The sequence below is a fragment of the Varanus komodoensis genome, unplaced genomic scaffold (assembly GCF_004798865.1).
Source record: "Varanus komodoensis strain SLA01 unplaced genomic scaffold, ASM479886v1 scaffold87, whole genome shotgun sequence".
Classification (NCBI taxonomy): Eukaryota; Metazoa; Chordata; class Lepidosauria; order Squamata; family Varanidae; genus Varanus; species Varanus komodoensis.
This window is the reverse complement of record NW_025336565.1, coordinates 866,393-881,501: the sequence shown is the minus strand read 5'-3', so window position 1 is coordinate 881,501 and position 15,109 is coordinate 866,393. Positions and strand designations below refer to the sequence as shown.

General features: G+C 57.3%; 1 protein-coding gene across 1 annotated transcript; it reads right to left on the bottom strand.

The window, feature by feature from the left end:
- Nucleotides 1–214: 214 nt before the first annotated feature.
- ATP1B2 (ATPase Na+/K+ transporting subunit beta 2) lies at nucleotides 215–14,689 on the bottom strand. The gene is made up of 7 exons (XM_044417242.1): nucleotides 14,578–14,689; nucleotides 6,448–6,576; nucleotides 5,628–5,732; nucleotides 3,615–3,817; nucleotides 3,265–3,321; nucleotides 1,053–1,151; nucleotides 215–379 (listed from the first exon to the last, which is right to left on the bottom strand). Exons 1-7 carry the CDS (start codon nucleotides 14,687–14,689, stop codon nucleotides 215–217), a joined length of 870 nt encoding a protein of 289 aa, XP_044273177.1.
- Between the last annotated feature and the right edge of the window lie 420 nt (nucleotides 14,690–15,109).

Below are 15,109 nucleotides of genomic sequence, written 5' to 3'. Positions count from 1 at the left end.
CCGGGGTCGAGGGGGTGGGATTGTCTAATAGCAAAGGTTAGTGCCCCTAGGACGAGCAGCAGCGGCCGAGCTCCACGCACGCACCACCGAGCCCCCTTCCTTCCCCAGCCGGGCGCCCACTGCCCTCGGCCCTGTCTGGGCACCGGCGGCCCCCGGGGGAATGCGCCGTCGACAGCGGTGCCGCGCAGGAAGGAAGGAGGAAGCGCGCGGACGCCTAGTCCTTGTTCACCCGAATCTTGAAAGCCACGCGGCCGGCAAACCTGTCCCGCTCGTCGGTCGTGGCGATGTTGGCTGCGTTGATCTTGCACTCCACGTGGTGGTCGAAATTGAAGGTGAGGTTGAGAAACTTCACGGCCACGACTGGCTGGGTGTAGTTTAGCTGGGGGGGTTGGAAGAGGGGAGAGGGGAGTGAATGCCGGGGCAAATTGGGGAGGGTCATTCTGAAAGAGTCCTGGCTCTCCGCACACCCCTTTGAAGGTGGAGGAATCGCGCAGGACGGGCTGACCTCTCAGGGCGATGGAGGAACTTGGGCTGCGAGAAACTATTATTCAACGACACAACTTCGTCTCCGTAGTTGTCATCGGTATCCTTGGTTCATGTTACATTAGCTGGCTGGGAATTATGGGAGATGTGGTCCACCCATCCGGGAAATGCCGAATTGGGGGAAGCCGCTTCAGCGCTTTCCGACGCTTAAGGCGATGTCCTCGCAACAGCCCTGTGAGGTAGGGCAGCCTGGCCCCAACTCAGCCAGCGAGCTCCATGCAACCAGGGTGCAGGTCTCTTGAACCCCAGCCCAGGTGCCAACCAGAATTCCCCCCTCGGCTCTCACGTGGGGTTTCTTCGGGAGCATTACCGTTTGGGTTCATGGGAATTCTGCTCTCGGGAACGGGCAACCTTCGCCTCCAGCATTCGCTGAGCGAAGGGGCAACTCCAAAAGATCTCAGCCTGAGTCACGGCCACATCCAGCTCTTCCCACCCAGTCTCCTCCCACGGCCACGCAAGACAAGGCCACGCAATCCCCCCGTGGACGCCCCCATGGCACAGGCACTCACATGGACTTTTTTCCCATAGTAGGGGAAGTACATCAGGTCGATGTTCCCGTTGGGTGGGAACATCTCTATCTCTCCAAGCTTCTGTGCATCTTCCTCTCTCTGCGGGAAGCAAAATGACCGGTTTTTAATTCCCTCGCCCCCGACGTCCCTGTCCTTGCCCTGGCCCCCGTCCCGCGTCCTCTTCCACCCGATCCACACCCAACCCACCGATCCCATGGAACGGCTGCTCCAGAGTGCATCCCACCCACAGCCTCTGCCACTCACTGGGTGCCTTCAGTGCCCAGGAGGCGCCCCCCCAGACCCCCCCCAGCTTTGTTCTTACTCGTTCATCCTGAAGGTTTTTTTCCTTCTTCTGAGGGAAACGTAGAAGAAAGAGACAGACTGAATGAGTAAATGAATAGACTTGGGGAGTGAGGGACAAAGAGGAAACAAAAACCATGAAGAAAAGACAGCCTATAATCCGTGCACAGAACGCACGGATTAATACGAGGGCATGTGTATTCTGCAACTGCACAGTCGGAATGGAATGTGATATTTCCACCCTTGGTTCATGGGAACACCAACTCGAAAAAAGCAAGATTCTAGTCCTCATTGCGCAGCTGGGCAATGCCCGGGCACCTGCCAGCCAGCTCACAATCCCAGAAGGAAGGAATGTGGCCGTGGGGGGCGGGGGGGGGGCAGTTAGCAGAAAGGACTCTTTGCAGTTTGGTAAGGAAGAGAACCGAGCCCATGGCATCATTCACAGTCTGTCCCTTCGCTAGGATTAGACCAAAAAATGAAACAAGACAGACACCTGGTTTGATTTCTGCATGCCAAATTCCAGCTTTCCCTGGTGCAGGGTATTTTCTTATTTTTCAGTGCAAGATATACACCCCCTTAGATGGCTAATGAAAGACTACGGTTGGGGTAGACGATGGAAAGCGAAGGGCCAATTCTGGGGGACGGATTTGTCTACTGGATGTATATTAACGCTGCTCACGCTAGTGCCACATCGGAGAGTTCATTAAAAGATAAATAAATGGCGGCCTTCGAATAGTTCGATTCCCAGAAGATCAAAGGTAGCGGCAACTCAATTTGCCCGGGAAATCGGTTCATTATTTATTCATTTTACTGGTTTAGTTTAGAATGCCGAGTGAGAGAACTGGAAGCAGCTTCCCAAGGGAAGCAGGGATGGCGCCCCCATTAAAAGATACCGAGGTTCAAAACAGACATTGCTTCGACCCTGTTCTGAGCCCAGTCTAATCCCCCCTGCTTGCACCTGACCTTGCAAAACTGTAGTCCATAAAGCAAAATATAGGGTCTGCATTTTGCAAAGCAAAATTTAAAAACTTGGATAGGCCCATTGTGGGAGGGGAGGTAAACCCCCAGTCGGGGTCCAGGACTACTCTAGAATAAGGGTGCCAGACAAGAGGGCAGCTGCATCTGCAAAGCATTATCTATTTTGGCCTGGGATGAATTTAGAGGCGAAATAATCAACCAATGGAGCCCGAGCAAACGGAGGAGCCACAGTTCCTTAAGACGCTTAAATGCGAGATTCCCATCCTGGACACACAAAGCACAACCTGCACGAAGCTACCAGGTGGATGTTTCCGGCTGTGGCCAGAAACCGGGTTGCTGGAGCATTTGCTGCTGATGGCAGGGATGCTGGAGTCCAGGGAATGGCTTGCGGCGCTGCCGACCAGCCTTATGTCTGAAAGGGGGGCTGCGGGGGGGGCTGGACAAGGGGCCGCTGGAGAGGGGAGAGGGGTGACCTGTCTGGAGCGGGAGAGGCATGGGGGCGCACGGGCTTGTCACGCAGGAGGACTGCTAGCTTGCCCAAAGCGAGGCCAAGCTGAGCCGGCTGGGGCACGGGCAGCGCAGGAGCGCGGGGTGCCGGGACCGGCTGCGGTCTCCCGGAGCAAAGCAGAATCGAGGGCGGGGGGAGGCAGGAGTCGCGCCCCTCGGCTCTATGACCCCGCTAGGCACGATCTCTCCAAGCAATTCTAGCTGATCCTCTACGGTTTTGGCGAGATAAGCCCTTACCTCATGCTTGGACTTGGGTCTCTGAGCGCACAGGTAATTTTTTCCAGAGAAAGAGAGGCAAGAGACAGCGGAAGGTTAAGAGAATGAACACATGCATGACGAGAGAGAGAGGAGAGAGAGAGGAGAGCGAGAGAGAGAGAGGGAGGGAGGGAGAAGGGGGGGCAAGACACCCCACATGCCGAGCTTCTACCTTCGCCATGCAGGTGACGTTCATGGTCTGGTTGGCTCCTGCGTAGAAGTTGATGACCTGCAAAGGAAGAGAAAAGGGATCAGGGGGTCACACTGGCAATGGTGCATCCTCACCCTCCCCTGCCCCCCCAGTGCTAAGCACTCTTGGGGGGCAGCCCCCAACAGAACAGCAGAATGCTCTTTGCCTCCTGACTGGAAGATCGGCCACTTCTGCCTCTTCTAGTTCACGACGTGCCGAGGACTGAAGCCCCCCCTTCCAACCCTCCCGCCCAGAGGAGGGCTTTTGGCCACGATTGCGCATCTCCGGCCGGTCACAGACCCACGGGATGAAACCCGCAGCTCGCAACCTACCCGGTTCATTTTGACGAGGATGCAGGGGCGCCCTTCCCGGTAGCCGTAGTTAGTGTCGTTGAGGCCCGAGCAGTCCCGCAGCTCGGTGCGATTGAACTGGCAGGCCCTCTTGGGGTAGTTCAGCACCCCGTTGTCCGGCTGCTCGTTGTAGCGTCCCGGCAAGCAGCGCTCGTTGGTGGCCACTTGCCTGGAATTATTGTAAGCTGCAAGGGGAGAGCGAAGCGACAATCCTGGCTCAGCGGCAGAGCGTCTGTCTGTCTTGCGTGCAGAAGTGCCCGGGGTCTAATCCGCTAAAGTGGGCAGCTTGCGGGAAGGCCAGATTGTGCCCGAGCCCTGGAGAGACGCTTTCTGCTTCCTTATCCCTGTGCACTGAGCAGAGACCCCCCAGGCTCCCCGTGGAAAGACCTGACTTGAGCCTGCACCCCGGACTGTGTGCCGTTGAGGCAGAGAACCGTCTGGAAAATATATTCCCCGCAACAGACCAAGGGCTGGATCCCAGTTTGGAGAAGCTCCCAGGGGCCACGTCCTGAGTGAAGCCAACGGCCAAAGAGGCAGGACAAGATGCTGCCCCGTTTCTTCCTGCTAGTAATTAAGCCGAAGGAGAGCAACGTCGGCCTTTCAGAAAGGGAGAGGCGCAGCCCCGGAGCTAGGAAGCCACCGACCGGCAGCTGGGGAAAGCGGTGCAGCCACCCAAGGAACACCAGTGGGTCGAACTGTTTCAGGGCCGGGGGTTCTGCTCTCCACCAAAGGGCTGACATGCTTGGAAAACAATTTCTGTTTTTGAAGGGAGCGATACTATGTGCATTTAGAGAGAAGAAACCGTTTTCTGTCTGAATGTGCACAGGCCCGCGTCCTTAAGAGCTGTTGTTTCTCTCTCTCTCTCTCTCTCTCTGCAGGGTGAAGACAAACAGAGCGGCTATTATGCCTAATATGAAATCCTCTTCTACAGCATTTCATTATCTTGAATCTATGATTAAAGGGAATGTGACCCTTAATCTTCCACGAAGAAGCGCTTCTCAAGGAGAACTTTAGGTGCAAATAGGAACGTGAGAACAGCCTCTTCTGTTTGTCTCTCAGCACCTGATATTTGAGGATATGGTTGCCGCTGGACCGGGAAGCTTTGCTGAGCTGCAACGGTCAATTCATCCTCTGAGAGATTGTCTGATCTCCTTTTAAAAGCATTCGGCCCCAGGGCCTCCGGCTTTCATTTTATGGCAACCAGTTCCCTAAGTTAATTATGCATTCCATGGAAAAGGGATAATGATTCTAGCAAAAATGATCCTCAAAGGACTGCAGCTCCCCCCCCCCCAAAAAAAAGGATAAAGAATCGTTCTGGCGTAGGAGATCAAACAGGCTAGCGTCTCTGCAGCCTCCTACCAACAGCTGCTCCAGAGACCCCCAGCCGAAAAGTCTTGGGCCTTTTCTAACAGCTGAAACGCCTGCATAGAAAGTCCAGGTGTGCCGTTCAGCACAGATCAAAGGAGGCAAGCCCACGTCTACGGCGCTGTAGCCACCCACACGACAACCCTGCAAGGGAGGCCAGCATCCATAGCCCCATAGGACAGACTTAGGTGGGGGCGCTGAAGGCGGAGGGGGGCCTGCACAAGTCTCACCCTCACTGGAAAATGCGTGGTGAATTTTATTGCTTGAACTGCAGTGGGTTTGATAAAAGGAGTAGAAAACTCCACAAAAATCAAAAGGGGGTGGAGAGAGAGAGAGAGAACATGGTGGCGGAAGGGCCTCCTTCCCGTTTCACCCAGGAAGGCACTCCACTGGTTAACCCGCCGAGCACCTTCACACGCTCACCCCCAAGAGGGGCTCTGTCTCTCCCTGCTGAGGCAGCCTTCCCCAGGCCGGCTCGCTCCAGATGCGTTGCACTGCAATTCCCATCATTCTCGGCCAGCCCAACCTCTAGCGGCTGCAGCTGGGGAAGGGCGGAATGAGGGAGTTGCTGAGACAGGAGCTGTGGCAGAAGGCCTGGCAGAGGGTGCCGCCCCCCACCCCCGGACTCACCGTCCAAAAAGTTATTTAGCATCCGAACGTAGCCCTCCCAGGACTCCGTGTTGGTGACGTTGTAGGTGATGTCCAGCGCCTCTGTCTTGGGGCGGATCATCATCCCTGCAGGAAAGGGGGAACAGAGAGCGGGCCGAGTCCGTGGGGCGCCCCAGCGACTGCCTCCCGGTGGGGGCTCAGCCCTAGTCGACTCTCCTTTCCAGGGCATCTTGCTGAGAATCCGCTTTGGGCACAGACAGCCGCTGTCCGCACGGCCCTTTCTGAATCGCGGCTAAAGCCTTCCCAGCCCCGGTGGGACTAACCTCAGCCGAGACAGCTGCTTTCAGCGCTAATGCCCACAAAGGCTGCAGGCGAGCGGGGACTCCGGAGACCGAGTAGCCCAGTCAGTCTCTGCCCACTCAGCGGCCTCCCCCATCCCCATCCCAGGCCCTTCCAGAACTACGCAAGTTTCTAGGCACAATCGAGGCCAAGCAATGGGTGTTAACGGCCCTGCTTCCAGTCCGGGGCAGGCACAGCGCCTGGCCGGGCATCCCCCACTGGCGAGGGGGTCCAGGCAGCCAGCTCTCCAGCGGGGCAGAATGAACCCCTTCCGGCCACTTTTGCTTTCTCTCTGCACCCACGTTTTGTGGGGAGCGGGAGCGGCCTTCAGGCCTCGGGAGAAACCCACACGCGCCCTGAAGGGACCTGCTGATCCGCTCCATGCACAGACCAGCACTCATGCCCCAAATGGGCCGGTGAGAGGACGCAAGCCACGTGCAGAGGAGGAGACCGCGAGGCGAGCGCCAGACCCCCCCTCCTGCGCCGCTGCCAGAAGCCTCACCTGGCACGGAGAGACGGTCTTGGTATTTGGGGATGAACGGATCCACGGTCTGCAGCATGACCCACATCGTGAGCGTGAAGAGCGCCGTGAGGAAGCCGTAGAAGACCAGGTAGAAGAGCAGGATGAGGGCTGCAGGGGGCAGAGGGGAGGCCAGGTGAGGGGGCGGCCGCGGGCAGGGGGCCCAGCTCCTCCGTCTGCGGCTGCGCTCGCCCACCTTTCGGCGACACCTTGGGCAGGACAGCAGCTCCACATGGGCCCAGCTGTCGAAGGAGCCCCGTGCTTTGGCAAGCTCTTCCGGTCGCTCCGCCTTGGCCCTCCCCAGGAAGTCTGCCCTCCGCCGTGGCGGGGCTGGGGGCGCTCAGGGGGACAGCATAGCAAGACCCAGACATCACCTGCCCCAGTGCCCCCCCCGCAGCTAGATCTGCCCACAGACACAGGTTCCCGTGTGGTCCGAACCCAGCAGGTGCTTGTGGGTCAAAACCCTGCCGCCCCCTATGAGGGCTGCACCCCAAAATGCAAGGCTGCTTTCCGAGCCATTTGCAGGAGGCCCCTGCAGCATGCAAGGGGCTGGATGATGGCCGTTGTGGCCCAGGACGTCTGGGGATGCTGAGCTGACTTAGCCTTGCTGTCCGCTAACCGCCCTCTCGTCCAGGCCCTCCGGCCTCGCCTCCGCCGCTCGGCACCTGCCTCACGAGGGCTTGGTGCCAATTTAATTAGAAGATTGCAGAACAGGAAACCTGAGACGCCCCCCCTCCCCCCGCCACAAACACGTGGGCGAACACACACCCACCGGCCATCCCGAGGGGTTCGCCAGGAGAGCAGCCGGGCTCTTCCTCCCACGGGGCTTTGGGGAGCGAAAAGCCAGTGCCGCAGCTGCAGGACACCCCTTCCTGCCCCGCACCCCATCTTTCTGGGGGTCATCCCCACCCCCCGGAGACATGCTGGGGGCGAAAGGAAGCTGGGTGCCCAAGCTCGGGGGGGGGGGGGCTTTCGGCCACCTCCACGGCAAAGCTGCAGGGTGGGAGCCTGGGGGGCAGAGCCCAGCAGCAGCCCTGTGCAGAAGGAGATTTTCCTGACATTATACAGCTTGGGTCGGACCCCCAGAAAGACCACCTCCCTCCATAGAAGCGTACCTGGCCCAGATTTTAAGATCTTTTGGGGGGGGGGCTTTTTTCAGCGTTGCCACCATTAGAAGAATGGCGGCATCTCAAGGAAAGCGTCTTCTTGGTAGCGGCCCCTGAGAAGGCAGCTTAGGTTGGCTCCCGCACCCGCTCCGTTCTGTTCAAGCCATTCCTTGGCTTACAAAACGTGCTGCTGGCTGGATGCTGTTTCTATTCTGAAATCTTTCCTGCATTTCTCTGCTGTTTAAAGTGCTTCTTTTATTGTGGCCTTTAACCACGGTTGTGGCCATTTTAATGTTTTTGCAGTCAGGTGGCACCTTGACTGCTATTTTCTTGGTGGAAAGGTGCCACAGAAATCCAGTAAATACTCTTTATTTCCCTGCTGGGAGCAACTCAGGAAGGCTGAGCTATCTACCGAGAAAATAATCTTTCCTTATGTATAGCCAGAAGAAACCACGGCTGGAGCAAAATTCCATGTCGCTGTGTTACTATCACTTGCACGAAGAAGGATTCTGGTTGCACTCAAATAGCTTCTTGGAAGACGGTGCTCCTGGCCTCCTCCGTGAAGGTAAAACCATTGAATTCCCATTAGCAAACCAGACATGGCTGCTGCTCTCCGTTTCTAAACGGAGCTCAGCAGCAGCTTCTTCGACGCATCTTCACGAGCATAGAGGCATCTTGCCAATCCCGGAATAAGTAAAAAACTAAGGAATAAGTAAAAAAGCAACTTCCCTTTCCTACCAAGACGAAGGGAATTTTCACTTACCATTTCCTCCCAAAATACACATTTCTTTTTAAAAGAGGAAGAATGTGACCTAGGGGTTGGAGCATCTGACTGGGGTCTGGAAGGCTCCGGTTGTAGCCCCTGCTCCACCATGTAGCCCTGGGTGCTTGTGGGCCAGACGCCTACTCCCGGCCTGGCCTACCTCACAGGATTGTTGTTGAGATGAGAAAATAGGAGTGGAGGAGAATTCCATAAGCTGACTTGGGTTCCCCGCAGGACAAATATGAATATAAATCCAAACATGATAAATGAATAATACAAAGAGAGTTTCCTTGCTCTAGTGTCACATTCTCCTAGGTGAAGTAGCAGAGTTAAGCCCCAGAAGTAGCCATGGAAGATTTTTCCCTAATAGTCAATGCTTGTACCAGTCTGAGCACTTTATCTACTGCTAGGTGAACATGGGCAGTAGTTTAGGGTTCGGTAGATTGCTTTTACCTAAGCCTTGCAGGGTTTTCCCTCCTTATTTACACACCAAATAACCTTCTTGGGCTTTTCTCTGATCAACAGGTAGCCAAGGAACATCCTGGTTTGGCCGCCAGAACCTGAGGAGGCCAAGTTAGAAACTGCCTGGGGACGGAATCCAGGAGAGCGAAGTTCTCAGCATCCCGTCTCTTCCTCTGGCTTTTCAGTTCCGACGGACCAACACATTAGAAGGAAAAATGGACCGTAAGCTCTAAAGATGTTTTTTCCTCTTTTTAATTTGGAGGCAGTTAAGTTGTGCAAAACAGACCCCTGATTTCTGGAGGACAGCCTGCCCGTGAGGAGAAAATCACAGGATTGCTTTGAATTTGTAATGCCCCTTAAGGAATAGCTTTCCCAAAGGAATATTGGTGAAAAGCTGGGTCGTCAGAATTCCGAGTGGTCTTTTCATGAGCGCCAACCTGGAATTTTCTAAGGAAAAACAACGGTTGAAACACCTTTTTCAGGTGACCATGAAAAGCGCTTTTTAAGTCTTCCTCATCTCCTTCAGCATCCATGACATTTTATAGAGGAACGGAAAGTAAAGAGATGATTTCAAGGAGCGTACAATCTTTAAACAGTCTTCCCCAACTCCCATCATCCCTATGCCGGCTGGGGATAATGGAGGTTGCATTCCAACACCTCTGGAAAGCACAGAGAAACTTTGCAGGAAAAATGCAAAGAGGAAAAAGAAAAGATGCTGCAGCATTCAGAAATCCTGGGGGACAAGCTCCTTGGCTGAGGTTGTGAACTACCCACCTTTATTTTGCTTCTCAGTCACTTGCAGTTGGAGTATAATATCAAAAAATATATTTAATTGGTTGGAAATCCCTGTGGAACAGAGTGGTGACTAAGGGGGCAACTTTTAAGCTCACACGCAATATTCCTTGTCATGGTAAAAGCACAGAAATATCAGGGGCGACACGGTGTTACGACTGAGTAAAGTTACTCAACAGTACGGCTGGCTAGAACAGAGCTGCTCCCGGCAACTACCCAAGGTTTACTCAACATTTATGCCTGGGACTCACAGGATATGCAAACTCTCCCCAGGCACAAGCGCTTTGTGAAAATAGCAGGCTGTGTTAACGTCAGCAGCCACCGGCCTTGCCATTACAGTGCAATTACGGCCATTTTGCAGATGGGAGCACTGAGGCTAAAAGGAAGTGGCTGATGCCAAACCGCACCCAGTGAGGATCTGTGGGCATGGAGAAGGTTGACCCACATTTCGCAACCCCAAGTTACAACACCTTAATTCAATATAGGCTAGCCACACATAGTTGACCTACAATTTTGAGAAATAGTCCTGACCCACACATCAGAGGGAACAGCCCACAGTTGACCTACAATTTTGGGGGACTCATTCTCCCTCCCTTGGCAGGGTCCCGGGGCCCTGCATCCAATATCTCCAAGCACAGATCCTCGCTCGGTGGCCTTTGGCAGATCAACCCCGATCCCGGTTCAGCAGCCTCCAGCTGGCCCAGAACAGAGGCCGGGAAACAAGCCCGTGGCACATCCCGGGTTAATTAATTAACTCATTGTTTGCTGTGGGGACATATGGACCGGCCCTCATCCCTTCGGAGCAGCAGGCCTCCTTTATGGAGCGGTGCGAATTGCCACGGCAGGAAGAACCAAGAGCGAAGCTGAAGGAAGGAAAAGGACGGGCAGCCCCAGCCGGAACCGGTTTCAGGCCGGCATGCAAAATACACAGGAGGGGAGGGGGGCAAAGCACCTCCCCTGCACCTTGAAGGTCCCGGGTTCAGGCTGCAGCGGCATCGCCCAGGAGGGGCAGCGGGCAGTGCAGGCCGGGCCGGGCCAGAGGGAGCGAGGGCCTGGCCGGCAAACTTCAGCCCCCCACCTTGATCACACACCTGAACAGGCCAACGTGCAGTTACTGCGGTAAATAATCGACCTGCGGCAAGCCATTCGGGGCCGAGGAATGCGCAGGGATGGTACCTCGGGGTCTTAATGACCTTTAGGGCAAAAGGTAGGCAAAATTCTGTGCCAGAGGCTTGGGGCACACGCCCAGGTCATGCTGCTCAACGGGGAGCCAAGTGAAGATTCTCAGAGCCAGCCTTGCACAACCAGGTGTCCTCCCAGTGTGCTGGACTACAGACCCCACCATCCACTGCTGCTAATTGTGCTGGCTGGGAATGACGGGAGCTGCGATACAGCACACCCGGGGGCACCTGGTCAGAGACGGCTTCTTTAAATGGCTATCGGTACTCGGTGGGCCAAGTCGTGCCAAGAACAATTGGCCCAAATTTCCCCTGCATCGCCCGCACCTCCAGGCCCATGTTCGGAAGCTCCTTGGCCCTGGAAACCGCGGCCGGGAAGGCCGAGCCGACGCGCGAGGGACCGGCTCGCACCCCCAGCGCGAGCTCTGCACAGCCAGGAAGGGCTGCGAAAGCCGGGCGGGGGCTCTCCGTCTCCTCCAGCTTCCCCACCTGCCGCAGGCGCCCCCTTCCCGGGCCTTAAGGCCACCTTTCTCATCCTCCCGACCTCTTCTGCCTCCTCTGGGTGAGCATCCACCAGAGATGGGGTCCCACCTCCCCCAAAATGTGCCAGACCGCCCCACCGACTGGGAGGGTGCCTTGCCGAGCATCTTCCGCGGACGCCCCAGCGACCCACGGCCCGGGCGGGCGGCACCGCGATAGCTCCCCCCTTCCCTTTAGGATCGCTGGGGAGGCAGCTCGGGGCCCTCCCGTCCTTGAGCAGCATCTGGCAACGCGCTGGCTGGGGCAGATGGGAGCTGAGGCTCAGGGTGTCTGGAAGGCACCCGGCCTCCGAGGGCGCTCCATTTTGCCTCTGGGCAACACCGGAGAACTTTCTCCGGAAAATAAAAAACCTTTGGTCGCAAGCGGGAGAGGAGAGACGTGGGGACTCCATGCTTCTCCCCCATTCCTTGGGGCCTTCCTGTGCCCCCCCCGAGTCCCTCCTGCTGGCCAGTGCCCCCTTTTCTGCCAGCTGCAGAAGGCCGGGCCAAGCCGGTGCCAGCTCCCCCCCTTCTCTGCAGTGCCAAAGCAGGCTGAACCCGCTGCCAAGCCGAGAAGGAAGCCGACAAAACGCAGCCAGCTTTGGGCTCTGCTCCTCTCTCCCTGCCTCGAATCAGTATCAGCTACTGCAGTGACGGGGGGGGGGGGCTCCTGCAGCAAATGACAAGCTGGGCTCCAAAGAGCTCCTCTGCCCCCCCCCCCGCACTGCAACCGACGAAAGCACGCACTGAGGAGCCTCCGAAGCAAAGCAGGTCGTAACTCGTGAGACATGGGGCCGAGCCAGCAAGCGCAAAGCCCCCACACGCAGAGCTGTGGGGCAAAAGTCCTCCCGCTGGGGGGGGGGGTGCAGCATTTTCCGCCCGGCTCCAAAATGAATTGGATGGAAGGAAGATGGCGAGAGCCAGGCCTGGTGTTGCAGATGGAGAAGAGGCTGCGGGGGCGGGGGGGGGGACCGGTGCAGGGGCCACAAACTGCAGGCCGGGAAGTCAGATTTGTGGAGAAGGCTAGCGGGAAAATGGGGGGGGGGCACAGAGTCTGCCAGAGGAGTTGCAGGCTTTGCAAAATAACTTTGCGGACAGGTAAATTTGGAGCAAGACCACCTACACGCCAGATGCTTCCGACTTTTCGGCTTGTACCGCGGATCTCCAGAGGATGGATTTCCCCCCTCTGAGAATCCCTCCCCAATCTACCCACTCATTCCCCCCCACCCCACGCGTTCTGTCCCGCTTTCCACCCCATTTATTGCACCAAGATGTCAGCCACCCCCCCCGCATGCCCTCCACCCCAAATCAAACCCCTTTGTAGCCACTGGCAGTTCATTTGGGGACACCGTGAGAGGGAATAGTATGGGGGGGGGCGGAGGGACAGGGACATGCGGGAAGGGCCAATCTGGGATTCGCAGAGGCAGGTCCATTTCTGGGGTGAAGCAGGAACGAGGGAGCCCAAAACACAGCAGGCCAGGGCAGCACGTCAACCCCAAGCGCGTCTGCAGATTTGGGGGGGTCTAAGGAGGGGAGAGGTGTGCTGGATAAACAAGTCTGTGCTTGGGGGGGGGGGGGGGGATTGACATTTGGCAAAGAGCTGGTGCATGAAAGGAAGGGGACTAGAAAAGCGGGGGGCACAACAGAAGTTGCGGCCAGCAAAGCCCCCTCCCCCCGTGCCGGGGGGGGGGGTTGTTGACAAGCTGTGTAGGCAGGGGGGAAGGGGACTTGCTGGCCAGCCCAGCAGAAGGAAAATAATGACCTACTTTCTGTTCTGCTCAGTGGTGGCGGCAGCGCACTCCTTCCTGCATCCATATTAAAAGGGGGAGTAAGGTGAGAGCCACCCCCCCCCCAAAAAAAACCTTTGGGCCCCCAGCACCCCCCCCCCTTGGCCCCCTCCCCCCCCCCCAAGCTGTAACCACACCTGAACACAATGTGATCACTGGAGACCTCCCACCAAGAAAATTCAGGCTCAAACAGACACCCCCAAACTATGTACCCCCCATATTAACTGAGCATTCCTCAGTTTATTCACATCTTTTTTCCTCCCACGTCTTCACCATCAATAATCTAAGTGCCCCCCTTTCTGGGCAAACGCTCCGCACCCCCACCTGTGCTCATTCAGGAGCCTGGATAAATCACCCCCCCCAGAGCACCCCTTCCTTTCTAGCCCCCCCAAATTCACCAGAATTTTATTTTCTCATAACACGTATTAATTTTGCCCCCACATTTCTTCTTGTGTGGAGTCAGCAGGATCTTACCCAACCCTGCCCCCCATCTCAACATTTCTGAAGAACAAGTACAATTTTGCCCACTTGATTTCGGGGGGGGGGGTCCCTCTTGGGCAAAAGTTTCATTCTGCCCCTGCTCCATCAAGTCAATTTCTTTCCCGACCATATTTTGCCAACTGAGCTGTGGAATGGGGCCCGGGGGGGGGGGGCTTTCCGCATTTGCCCCCAGCGCAGAATGGCCTTTCCCCCACCTTTGCTTCTGTGGGGACTGCAATCGACGGACCCACAAAATTCCCCCTTCTGTACAGAACGCTCATTATTTTAGAACTGGGGCATTAGTAGAACGTCAGCATTTTTATTCTCCTTGCAAGAAATAATTTAAATATTGCCATAGCAATTTCTATCCCAGCTTTTCTCCTCGCAAGAGGAATCCCTATAGAATAAAAATATTTCTCATCCCGACCTGCCCGTCTATCATCTATAAATACACGCGCATACGTTGAACTAAGCACAGCGCTCCTTCGCATCCAGTCCTGCGTTACCGAGAGCCGCGCAGGCTGTTTTCAGGGGTCCTGCGCGACGCTGGCCCCCCTCCGGACCGACGCCTTCCATCCCAGATCCTCCATCTTATCCACCCCCCACCCCCAACAGCCCCTTTGCATCCGCCAAGAGCAAACCCGCTCCTACCCCGGCGAACAATCTCCTATTTAGCCAGCGGAACGCCCCTTACATAATGCGCCCGAAAAGCCCCCCTCTAAGAAGCACCCCGCCATCTCCGGGGAACGCGATGTTCCTGCGTCTGCTTCCCTTCCCTCCCGTCCAAAGCGGGCTCCCCAGGAAGGCGGCCCCCCCCGCCGATCCCCCCAAATAATCCCTCTGCCGCCGTGGCCCTCCGCCCAGCCGCCGCTAATCCCCCCCTTTAAATAATCCAGCTTGGCTGCGGAAGGTCCTTGAACTATCTTGTCATTAAATCCTCCCCGACCAAGGATGCACCAGCGCCGCCCCCCCCCGCCTCGCCCCCCACCCGCCGGCTGCCCCCCGGGGGGCGCGCGGGGCACTCACCCCAGCTGCTGCCCGTGCGCCCCATGAACTGGTGCGTGCGCGAGTTCCAGACGAACTCCTTCCACTCCGCCATCACCTGCCCGCAGCTCTTCTTCTCCTTCTCGACGGCCATGCCGGGAGGACGGGAAGGGGCCGAGGGCCGAAGCGGGGCCGGGGGCGCTAAGCCGCGGGGCGGGGGCGCCGAGCTGCAGGCGCCGCGAGGGGCAGAGGGCGCCGGGAGAGCGAGGCGGGCGGGCGCGGGGAAAGGTGAGCGCGGCGCGGGCGGGCGGAAAAGATGCTCGGGCGGCGCTGCGGCGCGAGGGAAGGAGGCAGCAGGGCGCCGGGCGCCTATTTATCGCCCTCCGCGCGGCCCTCGCCCCGCCCCGCCCGCCCTCCAGGCCCCGCCCCGCTCATGACTATGCAGATGCGTCTCCGCCCGGCTCGCCCGGCCTGGGGACGCGTCCCTCGCGCTTTGCCCAGCGAGGGTTTTCCGCGGAGGAGACCCCGCCGCGTGGCGTGCCGGGAAGCGGGAAGGGGGGCGCCCACCCAGGCG